The sequence below is a fragment of the Urocampus carinirostris genome, chromosome 17, assembly GCF_059441175.1.
Source record: "Urocampus carinirostris isolate Australia breed hairy pipefish chromosome 17, RoL_Ucar_1.0, whole genome shotgun sequence".
Lineage (NCBI taxonomy): Eukaryota > Metazoa > Chordata > Actinopteri > Syngnathiformes > Syngnathidae > Urocampus > Urocampus carinirostris.
Genome location: NC_142365.1, coordinates 6,226,818 through 6,239,522, shown reverse-complemented (window position 1 = coordinate 6,239,522; position 12,705 = coordinate 6,226,818). Strand labels below are relative to the sequence as shown.

Genomic DNA, 12,705 nt, shown 5'->3' with positions numbered 1-12,705 from the left:
CGGGATTTTACTGCCCTCTAGCGGATGTAAGATGGAATGAAAATGTGGATGGATAGATAGATAGATAGATAGATAGATAGATAGATAGATAGATAGATAGATAGATAGATAGATAGATAGATAGATAGATAGATAGATAGATAGATAGATAGATAGATAGATAGATAGATAGATAGATAGATAGATAGATAGATAGATAGATAGATAGATAGATAGATAGATAGATAGATAGAATTGAAATGGGACAGTTCTGAGGTCATGATATAGAAACCTTCCTGTCTGGATTTTGCATGTTCTCCCTGTGTCTGCGTGGGTTTTCTCCAGGCACTCCGGTTTCCTCCCACATTCCCCAAAAATATATGTCAGGTTAATTAGCCTGTCCAAATTGTCCCTCGGAGTGAATGAGCGAGTGAGTTGTTTGTCTCTGTGTGCCCTGCGACTGGCTGGCAACCAGGGTTGGGTAGGGTTACTTTAACTTGATTAATTTCAATTACTTTTGGATTACTCCAATACCAAATATACTAATGAAAGGCAAAATAAACTAAATATGAATACAATTACTTAATTTTGTGCAGGCTTGGGGAGTAACAGAATACATGGAACGGCAAAAATGATGTTGGCAAGCTGTTTGGATTTATTTTCATTTTGTTTCTGTCGCATTTTATGTTAGTTTTGCCGGAGATCAAATAGATCAAAGCCAGGAGAGAAAGCTTACCACGTGTTGTGAGTCATCATTTTATTCATATTTAGTTTATTTTGTCTTTTATTAGCATATTTGGAATTGGAGTAATCCAAAAGTAATTGAAAGTAATCCAGTTAAAGTAACCCTTCCCAACCCTGCTGGCAACCAGTTCGGGGTGTCCCCTGCCTACTGCCCAAGATAGCTGGGATGGGCTCCAGCACCCCTGCGACCCTACTGAGAATAAGTAGTGCAGATAATGGATGGATGGATGGATATTCTTCACCTAAAATAGAAATCTTGTGATAAATAGTATTTTGTTTCTTTCCTAATTTTAATAATATTTTTTGTCTTTTTACTTTGGGAAAAAAAGAAGCACATAATAGTTCAAAAACAGTATTAACAAAATGGTGACATTTAAACCTCCATTTTTTTCCAGGATCTTGCTGTGAAAAATGACGAGCAGAATAAATTAATCCCAATGAATGAATTAATACAGTTTTCAAGTTGTATGTAAACTGTATACATTTTTAAATATTATATATATTGTATACTTTAAATATTTCATACATTTTGGGGAATTAAAAATATATATTATATAGGTCTTTTATCCTTTTTGGGCATTGGGATGGGTACTACTTCCTGGTTACCGTCCAAAAAACAGCTATGCCCGCCTATAGAAACGCCTCTTAAATTCTATTGGTTCACGACTGTCATGGGGTAGCACATTTAGACTCTATTTAGAGTGATTAAAAAATATAATATCGGGTTGAAAATATTTATGAGTATTGAAAATGTATACAAACATAAAAAATATCTAATTATGATTAAATCTATAGTTAGTAAGACATGAGGCATAGTAACGCTTCCTGGTCAGCGTCTTAAAAAAATCCTGTGCCCGCCCACAAAAACACCTCTTGAATTCAATTGGTTGTGTGACTGCGACTGTCTAAATGTAGTTCAGTGTAATTTGCAAAAACTGGAATCAATTAAAATTGAATCGAATGACATTTATGGATATTGAAAATAAATGAATGATAATAATAACAATAATAATTGAAATTAAATTGAGAAAACGAATCCAAGCGGCAGCCATTTTGTGGGCGGAGCCTATCTGATCTCGCGTGTCGGAAGTTGAGTTCAGAGGGGAATGTACGGAAGTAACCCGCCCGCTTCGGCGTCACATCACCCCACGCTCTGCTGTTCACTTCAAGCCTCCGAACCGGCACCGGCAGCTATGCGCTCATTCATCTAGATTTCCTGAAAACACGTTTATTGAGCTCTTTCGAGTCAAGTCAACTCTTCAGGATTGCTTGTCAGTTCATCTCAAGCGGTGAGTTTGATGCGATCTTCTCCGGACGGTCCATCATCAGAGCCAAACGGGTCCCGGGGGATAACCGAGTTCTTTGCATCAGATGAGCTTTTACCCAGCTTGCTTGTGCTGAAACGCCATTGACACTAAACGTGACTGTGTAGATAAAGACCTCTAATATCCTCTATAAATCTATCTTTGATATACAGTATTTCCTATCTGTAAAGAGCGTCATTTAAGATGAACTAAAAAAAGTTAATAATTACATATTTTCTTTATCAAGAATGCGTTAACAATGCTCACCTAAGTTCAAAGAGCAACAATGCCTTATTTCCACTCAGCCTATCTGGTTTTATTTTACTTTTAGCAGAGCTGTTCGGTTCGAGGAATGGGGATTGGGGGATGCTAGAGAGTGACGTCATCGTCTTTCGCATATCTGTTTTCTATTTGTGTTAAGCTTTAGATTTAATCTCCTCGGGGAATTTCACTTCCACGGCCTTTACCTGAGGAAACAACAGGTATTACTTTAGAAAAACAGCAAAATAACAAACTTTTTATGTCAGTGGGACGATGATGGTAGTTAGTGGAATGAAGTATTGGTGTAGTGGGTGAGGAATATCCTGGATTATTGTGTTTGACAGTTGGATGATGGACTTGTTATTTTAAATGTGGGATGTGTCGTTTGAGGTGTCCTTTAAAAGTTGAAAATATAATATTGTTTTCTGTTAAGTATGTGTTAACAATGCCCAACTGATTAACAAAAAAATGTTAAATATTTTGTCCTCCGTGCCTATCTGCTTTCATCTTCTTCTTACCTTCGGGGTTCTAGCCACAGAGCACATTATGCTGGAGGAAAGGAGGTTGGGGGAGAGTTATTTCATGCGCAGGCTTGCATTTTCTTTTATTCTAAGGTGAAAAAGGTGAAAGTAAGAAAAGTGCTGTTTCAAATACAGTTCAAATCTCAATCGAAAAAGGAAAAGTTTATTCAAGCGCCTGTAAGAATTTTACATATTTGCTCGCGCATAAAAGAAGCTATTCCTTTTTGTATAAAAGTATTTGATATTTATTTTATTGTATCCTAGATTTTAAACTGGTTTAAGGTCAGGTAATTGTGTAATTGTAATCCTTTGCAGTCCTTTGAGACATTTTTGTGATTAAGGGCTATATACATAAATGTGACTTGACTTGACTTAATACTTATTTTATCAACATTACACTGGGGTTCCAATGAATGTCAACAAAGGCAATCTTGAAGCTTTAGTCAGTGTGGCATGGTGAAAGTAAAAAAACAGTAAAAAAAAGGTAGCGTCCAAACCCCCAAAACAACGAAAAATGAATATTTTATTTAAGCGCATTGATGAAATGCACATACTTGCACGCGTATCATGAATGAGCTGTGTCCATATTTTGCGTCCTAAAACAAATCAAAGAGTTCAAGAAACACTTTGATATTCTTTACCTTTTATCTTGTCACCAATAGGATGCAAAAATACAATCTTCACCGACCGAAAACCTGCCCGATTTTCAGAATAGTTCTATTTTTATTTTCTCTAAAGTACACCATTCTATTCTATTTATATTCTATTATTTTCTATACCATGAGCCGACAGATGCTGTTGGACCATTTGCAAAACATGCCTTCCTGAAAAAGATGGTATTGTGACAATGCAACAACTAGAGCTAAACTTTAACCCAGTTTCAGTGCATGGAATGTTGTAAAAATTACATTCTAGGCCAAGTGTGTGCAAACTATGATCTGCGTGCCACACATGACCTGCCAGGCTTTTTAATCTGGCACGTCAGACAAAAATATAATTTTAACAAAAGTAATCATAATAAATGGTACATATTTCTGTTATTTATTTTTTTTTTTTTGGTGCAACTTTTGTTCCCAGTGTCCCTTTTGTGAGGCTCAACCCCCATTAAAATCTGAAAATATATTCATGAAAAATTATTATTTTTTTAAATACCATAATTTTCAGTCAGACACAAAAATAGCAAAATATTTTTGCAGCAAATCAACAAATAACTTATTTCACATATGCTGTCATTTTTGTTTTCTCAAACAAAAATAAATAAAATTGCATCGGGTCCATTCGATTGATCTCCCACTAAAAAATAACCCTCTCCCCACCAACTGAATGACAAAGTGGTATTGTGGGAAGTAATTTGGTCAATGGTAAATGGTCTGCATTTATATAGTGCTTTTCAAGTCAATAAAGACCTCCCAAAGCGCTTTAAAATGTGCTTCACACTTGAGTAACATTTTTTAGCTACTCTACCCACCTCTGGATATGTATGCTAGCTTTTAGTATTTTAGCTACTAGCTAACAGGTGAGCCTGATAGCAATTAAAAAAATTGCATACACAAAAATGGGATATGTATGTATTACTTTGGAACAAATTCACAGTATTGTCACATGCTCAATCCTGAGGTCAGGCTCATCTCTGAAGCTCAGGGTCGATCTGAATTGAATTAAGAAACAACATTGTGGGAAATAATTCTGTCATCCGGAAAGATGAATGAATGCACGGCTGCGCATATTCAAAACATTTGTCATCTACAAATCTTAGTTTGAGCTGAGAAAATGTGAACCAACATTATCTGTAACTGATCTGCTACAGTGACTAAAAATAGCGTGATATTGAGATAAGACATAATCACTTTTCGTGTGTAGTCTGTATCTCTGGTGATCTAGTGGATAGAATCTTGCGCTCTAATCGCAGTGATTCATGTTTGATTTGTGTTGCGTTCAATGTTATGCAATTGTGAACAACCATTCCTGTGCTAGGTGGCCTGGTGGTTAAGGTTCAGTGCTCTTGGCACTGGTATCCTGTTCGATCCCTGTTGCCGCCGTTGTGATGCAATTGTGTTCTCCGATAAACTTAATCGTTCAAAGTTTTGGCCAATTCAGAGTTTTTGGGTGAGCCTTACACAGTGGAACCTCGGTTCTTGACCATAATCCGTTCCAGAACCCTGTTCGAAAACCGATTTGTTCGATCACTGAAATCATTTTTCCCATTAAAAATAATGTAAATTGTTTTAATCCGTTCCAACACCCTGAATGTTTACCATAAATGTTTAACGTAAACTTAAAGCTAACCCAGGCTAATCGTACGTTTGCGTTATCGTAATCTTCCGTACGAAAGATTACGCTAACATGAACTTGTAAAAATAAAAAAATCAGGTCGTTTACAAGACATTTAGCGCCCGGGTCTCCACAACAAGTGGTGAGCGGTTCATTGGAAAGGGGGCTCCGTTCCAACACCCTCAATGTTGGGCTCCGTTCCAACACCCTGAATGTTTAGCTTGAATGTTTAACGTAAACTTAAAGCTAACCCAGGCTAATCGTACTTTCGCGTTTTCTTAATCTTCCGTAGGAAAGATTACACTAACATGAACGTGTAAAAATAAAAAAAAAAGGATAAAGAAAAGAATTATGAATAGGATTTCTTACCTTTGTGGTGGTCAGCAGAAGGCGCAGGGGGACGGTGGGGAGGAAAATTATTGTTTGGAAGGATGTTCTTTTCTCTTAAAATACTGATCTAATGACACTTGCTTCTGCCTTCTTTTTAGCACTCTAAAGTGACTCATGACAGGCATAATTAGGGGCTAAAATACTTCGTACACCTATATTAAAAGCGAAAGCAAAACGAAGCACGTCCGCACCCGATAACAGTTGGCCACGAAAAGAGCCATCTACACCCATACGCTGCTCAGCATCGCACCCTAGCGTACCCACTCACGCATTACCGGCGTTCGAACTCCGATTTTTTGACCGAACAGCGAAGCAAGACTTTCTCGAAATTTTTGGTCGGACTCTGATTTGTTCGAACTGAGAGGCGTTCAAAAACCGAGGTTCCACTGCAGTCCCGAAATTATGGCACTGTACATTCTTTACATTAATATCCCCTTTAACTTCAGACCCCATGAACATGTTCTGATCTTCTTCTGTTCCAGTGGTTGCAACCTGTGTGTGTCAACCAACCATGGCGCAGCAGGAGGACACGGCCAAGAAGCAGCCACCGGATTCGGCGGCCGGGCACACCCACTTCACCGTCGGCTCGGTTTCGGAAGAAAATTCGGAAGACGAAGTTCAAGGGAAGACGGATGCCAAGGTGGATCCCAAGGAGGGCAGGTCTTCGTCACCTTCCTCGTGGAGCTCTGATAGCACCACCGACACCAGCTTTGAGCAAGTCGACTCTTCATCACACAACAATCTAAGGTTTGGATCCAAACAGTATCATCTCAGAGAGCTATTTTTTGGTAGTGATTACTGATTGGTTTAATATGCATTTCTAAGATGACAACCTATTATGTTATTACTATGTAATTACTGTGTTACTGTTATGTTATTACCAGGTTGAAAAAGGCTTGGTCAACCACTCAAACATCTGGGCCAGAGGTAATACCGAGGCTAAAAATCCAGCCCAACCTGACCCTGGCCCGTGGGTATTAAATACCATTTAACTTGATATGCTTGAAACAAACCTGAAATTTCACATTTTATCTATGAGGACTCGGGAGGAGGTGACATGATTTAGGAAAAAAAAAATCCTGTCTTTAGTAACAAAATTAAACAAGACTGCATAAACATTTACGTCTTTTAGATTTCTGTGTCTGTAGTTACATTAACCGAACATTTTGAAGGCCGTCCATCATTTTGACAGTTTGAAAATTGGACCATAAACCTCATGACTAATTTGGCTCATGAAATAAAAAAAATAATCCTTAAAATGAGCACATTTATAGCAGACGGATGATAATCTTATTTTAATATTGTTTTATTTTAAATACATTAGAAATAAAGGCAAAATAATCTGCCCAAAATGACCTTTTCATCTTGAAGAATTACATATTCAGTGCCTCCTAGTGCTATAAAAAACTTTAAAATTGTACACGATGATCTGTGATAACAAATATTTATTTCCTGCAATTTAAAAATAATTTTGCTGGGATTACAAACATATTTAAAATCTTATCATATTTGTAAATTTAGCTTTTGTTAGGGATTTACTTTCACCCTTCTATATATTTTTAACTTAAAGCAAATTGATAAAAACAATTGTTGCAATAAAATTATAATACAGTTTTCGTTTTTTTTTTTATTACTGTATTTCTGTAATTTGTTCACATAGCAGAATAAGATATTTAAAATAATAGGCCATGAAAAGTATATGATATATAATTATATTTAAAAAAATAAATGTATACCAGAATAAATAATGAGCCAAAAGAAAACAAAAAAAAGGCAAATTGCAAATCCAATGTGGCAGATCGATTTTCTCATTTTAAGTACTCTTAATCTTTACGCCCCAGTGTGTAATATTTCACTCCCACTATTAGCACAGTGTAACAGCAAGATGCAAGAAAAACATGGCTGCAACTTCTAGGTAGGGATTACACGATGTGAAATAAATACAAATTTCTCGACCTTTAAATTTTGTTTTATACAAATTAACATTGTTATGATAGTTAATGTATTTTTGCCTATTATTCAAATCATTTTTTTTTTTTAAACTGAATTTCTTTTGACCACTACGAGGCGCTAAATATCAAACACTTCAAGAGGAAAAGGTGTTTTTTAGCAGATAATTTTGGCTTTTTTTTCTTATTCTTGTAAAAAAAACATTAAAATAAGAGATTATCATCTGTCTGCTTTTAATTAGTTAGCTCATTTTAAATATAATTTTTCTTATTTCATGAGCAACATTAGTTATTTTATTATATGGTGGATGTGTCCGTGTATCCCATAACCACTAGTGTCGTAGGGGCACCATTTCCTGTGGTGTGTCTTGACACTGAAGGACAAAGCAGGGGAAGCAAATGATAACAATACCAGCAAGTGGCAAGCTAAGGCAGCTAAGTGGCTAACATGAGTGGCTAGAGAAGGAAACAATGGGGAGAAAAAGAACGAATAACAGTACGTGGTCTGAGATGGTGTAGAAGTCATGTTTATGAGATAGTACAGTAAATGCGTTTTTGGTGATTATTTGAATCAATTGTAGGTTGGTCAGTCGATCGGTCGGGCACCATTTTCTGTGGTGTGTCTTGGGCAAGTACAGCCTGGTGGCACCCATCTATCTCCAGGCCAACAAATGTAAAAAATGCTTAAAATGAGACAATTAGACAAAAAAAGAAAAGAAAAATGATGTATTTTTTACTTAATTCAATACATTTTTAATAACATTGGTGCAATTTCTGTGAAAGTATTGTTGATTTCCACCTGTATACATCATATACAGTATGCACTGCTGTATATGTGCAAATTCGAGCTCCCGCGTCCAAAGTAACACGTATGTCAAACTTGGAGAGGCCTCACCTGAAATTTCACGCCGATTTGCAGCATATGTGAGGAATGCGGTTTCACTGGCTACTTGCTGCTGACTAAAGTCTCTGTGTGTTTCCCGGCTTTGCGGGAATAAGGTGGAAAGTATGGAAAAACCTTGAAAATTTATGAATGGGCAATGGTGCAGTTACATTTTATTAAAGCCCCAGTGTGTATGATTTAGCGACCCCTAGTAGCGTGATTTTTTTTTAAATGAAATACTATTGACATGGTGGAAACATTGGTTGGCCTGGAGAGGAATGGGCGCCACCAGTATGTACTTGCCTAAGACACACCACAGGAAATTGTGCCCCTACAACACGTGTTATTAAGGGATCCAACTAACCATCCAACCATCTATTGGTTCAAATAATCAGCAAAAACACATCTACTATCTCATAAACATGACTTTTACACCATCTGTGACCACGTCCTGCTATTCTCTCTTTTCGTACCCTCTGCATCTGGCCCTTTTTCCCCCCATTGTTTCCTTCTCTAGCCACTCATGTCAGCCACTTAGCTGCCTTAGTTTGCCACTTGCTGGTATTGCTATTGTTGCTTCTCCTGCTTCGTCCTTCGATGTCACTAGCCCTACACAGCTGGTCATTCAAGCAAAGGTGTCTGAGTACCATTATTCGGGGTACCAGAGCTTGACAAAGTCAAGTCATGTTTATATGTATAGCCTTTAATCACAAGAAGTTCCAAAGGGCTGTACCGACAACAGACTATTACATGCAATAGACTATCATTACACCTTCCACTGATCTAAAACCTACATGAGGGCAAGGAAAATCTCAAAACCTCAGCATGAGGAAAATGAAGAAACTTTGAGAGGTAGTCCCCCTTCCAGGATGACCGCACATGAGATATTCCCTCGTCCAGGACGACCAAGTTGCAATGGATGTTGCAAGTGCATCATCAAACGATACACAGACATTATCAACATGAAATATTGGTCTTTCATATGCTATGGAATATAAGTGTGTTTAAGCCTATGTTTAAACAGTTCCACTGAGGTTGCAGATTGAATCTCAAAGAGCAGAGCATTCCATAGCATCGGGGCCTGAATGGAGAATGCTCCATTCTGATAATATACTTGCGAATATAATCTCCTAATGAAAGCATATAATTGCTGAAATGATGGGGACCAAGTACTGAGCCCTGCTGAACACCACTGGTAACACTAAAGGGCTCAGAGGTAAAATCACCATATCTAACACAATGCGTCTGATCTGAGAGGTGGGATCTGAACCATGGGAGGACAGTTTCTGAGAGGCCAATCCATTTTTCAGACAGATTTGGTAAAATATTTTGGTCCGCGGTTTCTGTTGCACTTGCAATATTTTATTGACCTTTTTAGTAACATAATAAACCACTTACACTACCTACGACCAACTATTAGCTTTTTTCAGCTGCTCCGGAAATTCCAAATCTCTCGTTTATTTCTTGTCACTGGCAGCAATTAAGACCAGCTTGTCGCTAGCTGAAATTCCTACTTGCTCACCCAAGAAAATATGGACGTCCGCTTCCGAATTTTGCGTAACAGTATCCTGCAGGATTCCATAGCGTGTCTTCTCCGAATGCACACGCTTCAACTCCATCGTAAGCTACAATGACACTGAATTTTTACACTGTCACTTTAAGTTACTCCATCTTTTACTCTCCGATTGTTTTTTGGGGGGCTGAAATATTAGGCCCTACATGGACTTAAATGCATCTTGTAACTTTTAGGCTGTTGCAATAACGCAAAAAAAGAGCCAGCCAAACGAGCTCAGGCACTGACACACCCTCTAGCGCAGTGTCCCGTCCCTCCCCCTGCACAAACGCTCTCTTGGATGGAGCTTCAATCCAAAATCTTAATGTTCAATCAGGATCTTTGGCATTGCACCCTCTTGGGGGAAATCCAATTGGTTGATAATTTAGCTATTTTTAAGTACTTTACCCCCTTCGTTCTTGTAACATGAGAATGCTAAAGCCTAAAATAAGAATCAATGGCTGATATGGCAGCTCGCAAATAATGTTGCCCATTTTGAGTGCTATACTTCTTATTTTGGTACAATAAAAATCTATTATATGTCAGATAGCAAAGAATGACAAAACAGGATGTTTCAAAATTGTTATACTGTATCCTTTTAATATTGATAATTAATTATTACAATATATATAATATATACATAGCACGGCGGCGCAGTGGTTAGCACTTGTGCGGCACAGTTCATGTCATGGGAACCTGTCGTGGGTTCAAATCCAGCTCCAGACTTCCTGTGCGGAGTTTGTATGTTCTCCCCGTGCTTGCGTGGGTTTCCTCCGGGCACTCCGGTTTCCTCCCACGTTCCAAAAACATGCATTTCAGGTGAATTGGCCGGTCCAAATTGTCCCTAGGTGTGAATGAGCGAATGAGTTGTCTGTCCCTGTGTGCCCTGCGATTGGCTGGCAACCAGTTCAGGGTGTCCCCTGCCCACTGCCCGGAGATGGCTGGGATGGGCTCCAGCCCCCCCGCGACCCTAATGAGGATAAGCGGTACGGCTAATGAGATGAGATATCTGCTGGAGACTGTTACCTCATTCAGACTTGGAAGAATAAATCTTGTATTCTTCACCAGCAATACCTTTTAATTTAATTTGCCTTAATCATGTACTCTCTGTGATATTCACATCTCAAAGGATAATACATCTTTCAAACACCCTTTATCTTTTTTTTACGACATTTTTCTACCTTTTCTTCTGTTCGAATAAGAAGTAAGAATTATTTTTCTAATTTTAATACATGTTTTAATCTTTTTTTTCCTGGTAAATGAGAAAAATACATATAATAACGAGTAAAATAGTCCGATATAGCAGATAGTAATTTACAGATAGATATTTTAAGTGTTCTTTGCTTTTTTAAATTTTATTACAAACGTCTTACCAATAAAATAAGAAAAACAACATAGTCTAATACAGCAGATAGTAATTCTGTTCATTGTCAGTGTCTGAAATAACGTCTGCCCGGATGCCCGGGGCATGCATCTTTTACGTCGGGTGTACAACTCGCACGTCTCTGTCCGGGTGGCCGACAACTTTTTCAAGAAAAAAAAAATCTGGACAAGTGGTTAGGAATCAAGCCATAACCTCAGCCCCAGAAGCAAGATTCAAAAGAAGCTGACAACATTTTTGACGCTACAAAACGTAAACATACATGAAAAGCATCGTGGAAAGGGGAGTTCACGTGGCTTGTAGCAGACGACGCAACGCAAACATTGCATGAATGAAGATGAGTAAATACAGGTACATGCTAATGGCAGTTGGAAAACAGCTATGTCAAATACATGCAATGAATGTTATAAATAGATTTATAATAAACTTAATTTTTAAGTGTTGTTCTTTTATATATTCTGATCATCAATCTTTAATACTTTGCAACAATGTTCTTTTGCGATTAGTTGTCGTATTGTGTTTCAAGTTGTGAAAAATGGTCAGGAGTTTTAGACACTGTCATTGTGAGTATTTTTTGAAAAGAACTGTTTTAATCATTGGTGAATGAGCGAGTGGACCTCTTAACCACTAGGGTCATAGTGGCACCAATTTCTGTGGTGTGTCCTGGGCAAGTACAGCCTGGTAGCGCCCATCCCTTTCCAGGCCAATTTATGTTTCCACCCAGTCTAGGGAACTTTTGCATGTCAGGCGAATGTGCTCACTACTTGGGAACAAATGATCTGAAATACATTTACTCATTTTCCATATAAGTATTTATTTAATGATCTTAATCCAAAAAAATACAATATTTAAATGGGCAGCACGGCGGGGCAGTGGTTAGCGCCTGTGCGGCACAGTTCTAAGGTCTTAGGAACCTCCTGTGTGGGTTCAAATCCAGCTACCGGACTTCCTGTGCGGAGTTTGTATGTTCGCCCCGTACTTGCGTGGGTTTCCTCCGGGCACTCCGGTTTCCTCCCACATTCCAAAGACATGCATTTCAGGTGGATTGGCCGGTCCAAAATGTCCCTAGGTGTGAATGAGCGAGCGAGTTGTCTGTCCCTGTGTGCCCTGCGATTGGCTGGCAACCAGTTCAGGGTGTCCCCTGCCCACTGCCCGATGATTGCTGGGATGGGCTCCAGCACCCCCGCGACCCTACTGAGGATAAGCGGTGCAGCTAATGAGATGAGATGAGACAATATTTTACTTATTTTAGGACATTTTTCTCAGCTTTTCTTTTGGATTATTTTCGATTATTTTTACTTAACAGGCCAAGCATGTCCGGGCTGCACTTGATGAAGCAAAACCGAGACCGCCGACGGATTGATCTTCAGAGGGACTTCACCGTAGCTTCCCCTGCTGAGTTTGTAACACGTTTCGGTGGCAACAAGGTCATTGAGAAGGTAACAACTTTGTTCTAATCTTAAACTCCAG

At 38.4% G+C, this 12,705-nt stretch overlaps 1 protein-coding gene across 1 annotated transcript in view; it reads left to right on the top strand.

Moving 5' to 3' along the window:
* Positions 1-1,868: 1,868 nt before the first annotated feature.
* The window catches only part of acaca (acetyl-CoA carboxylase alpha), a 90,307-nt gene continuing 79,470 nt past the window's right edge, over positions 1,869-12,705 (top strand). Inside the window, exons 1-3 of the mRNA XM_088321728.1 lie at positions 1,869-2,012; positions 5,953-6,217; positions 12,542-12,674. Coding sequence (XP_088177854.1) covers positions 5,982-6,217; positions 12,542-12,674 — 369 coding nt within the window. The 5' untranslated portion in view covers positions 1,869-2,012; positions 5,953-5,981. The remainder of the gene's footprint in view (positions 2,013-5,952; positions 6,218-12,541; positions 12,675-12,705) is intronic.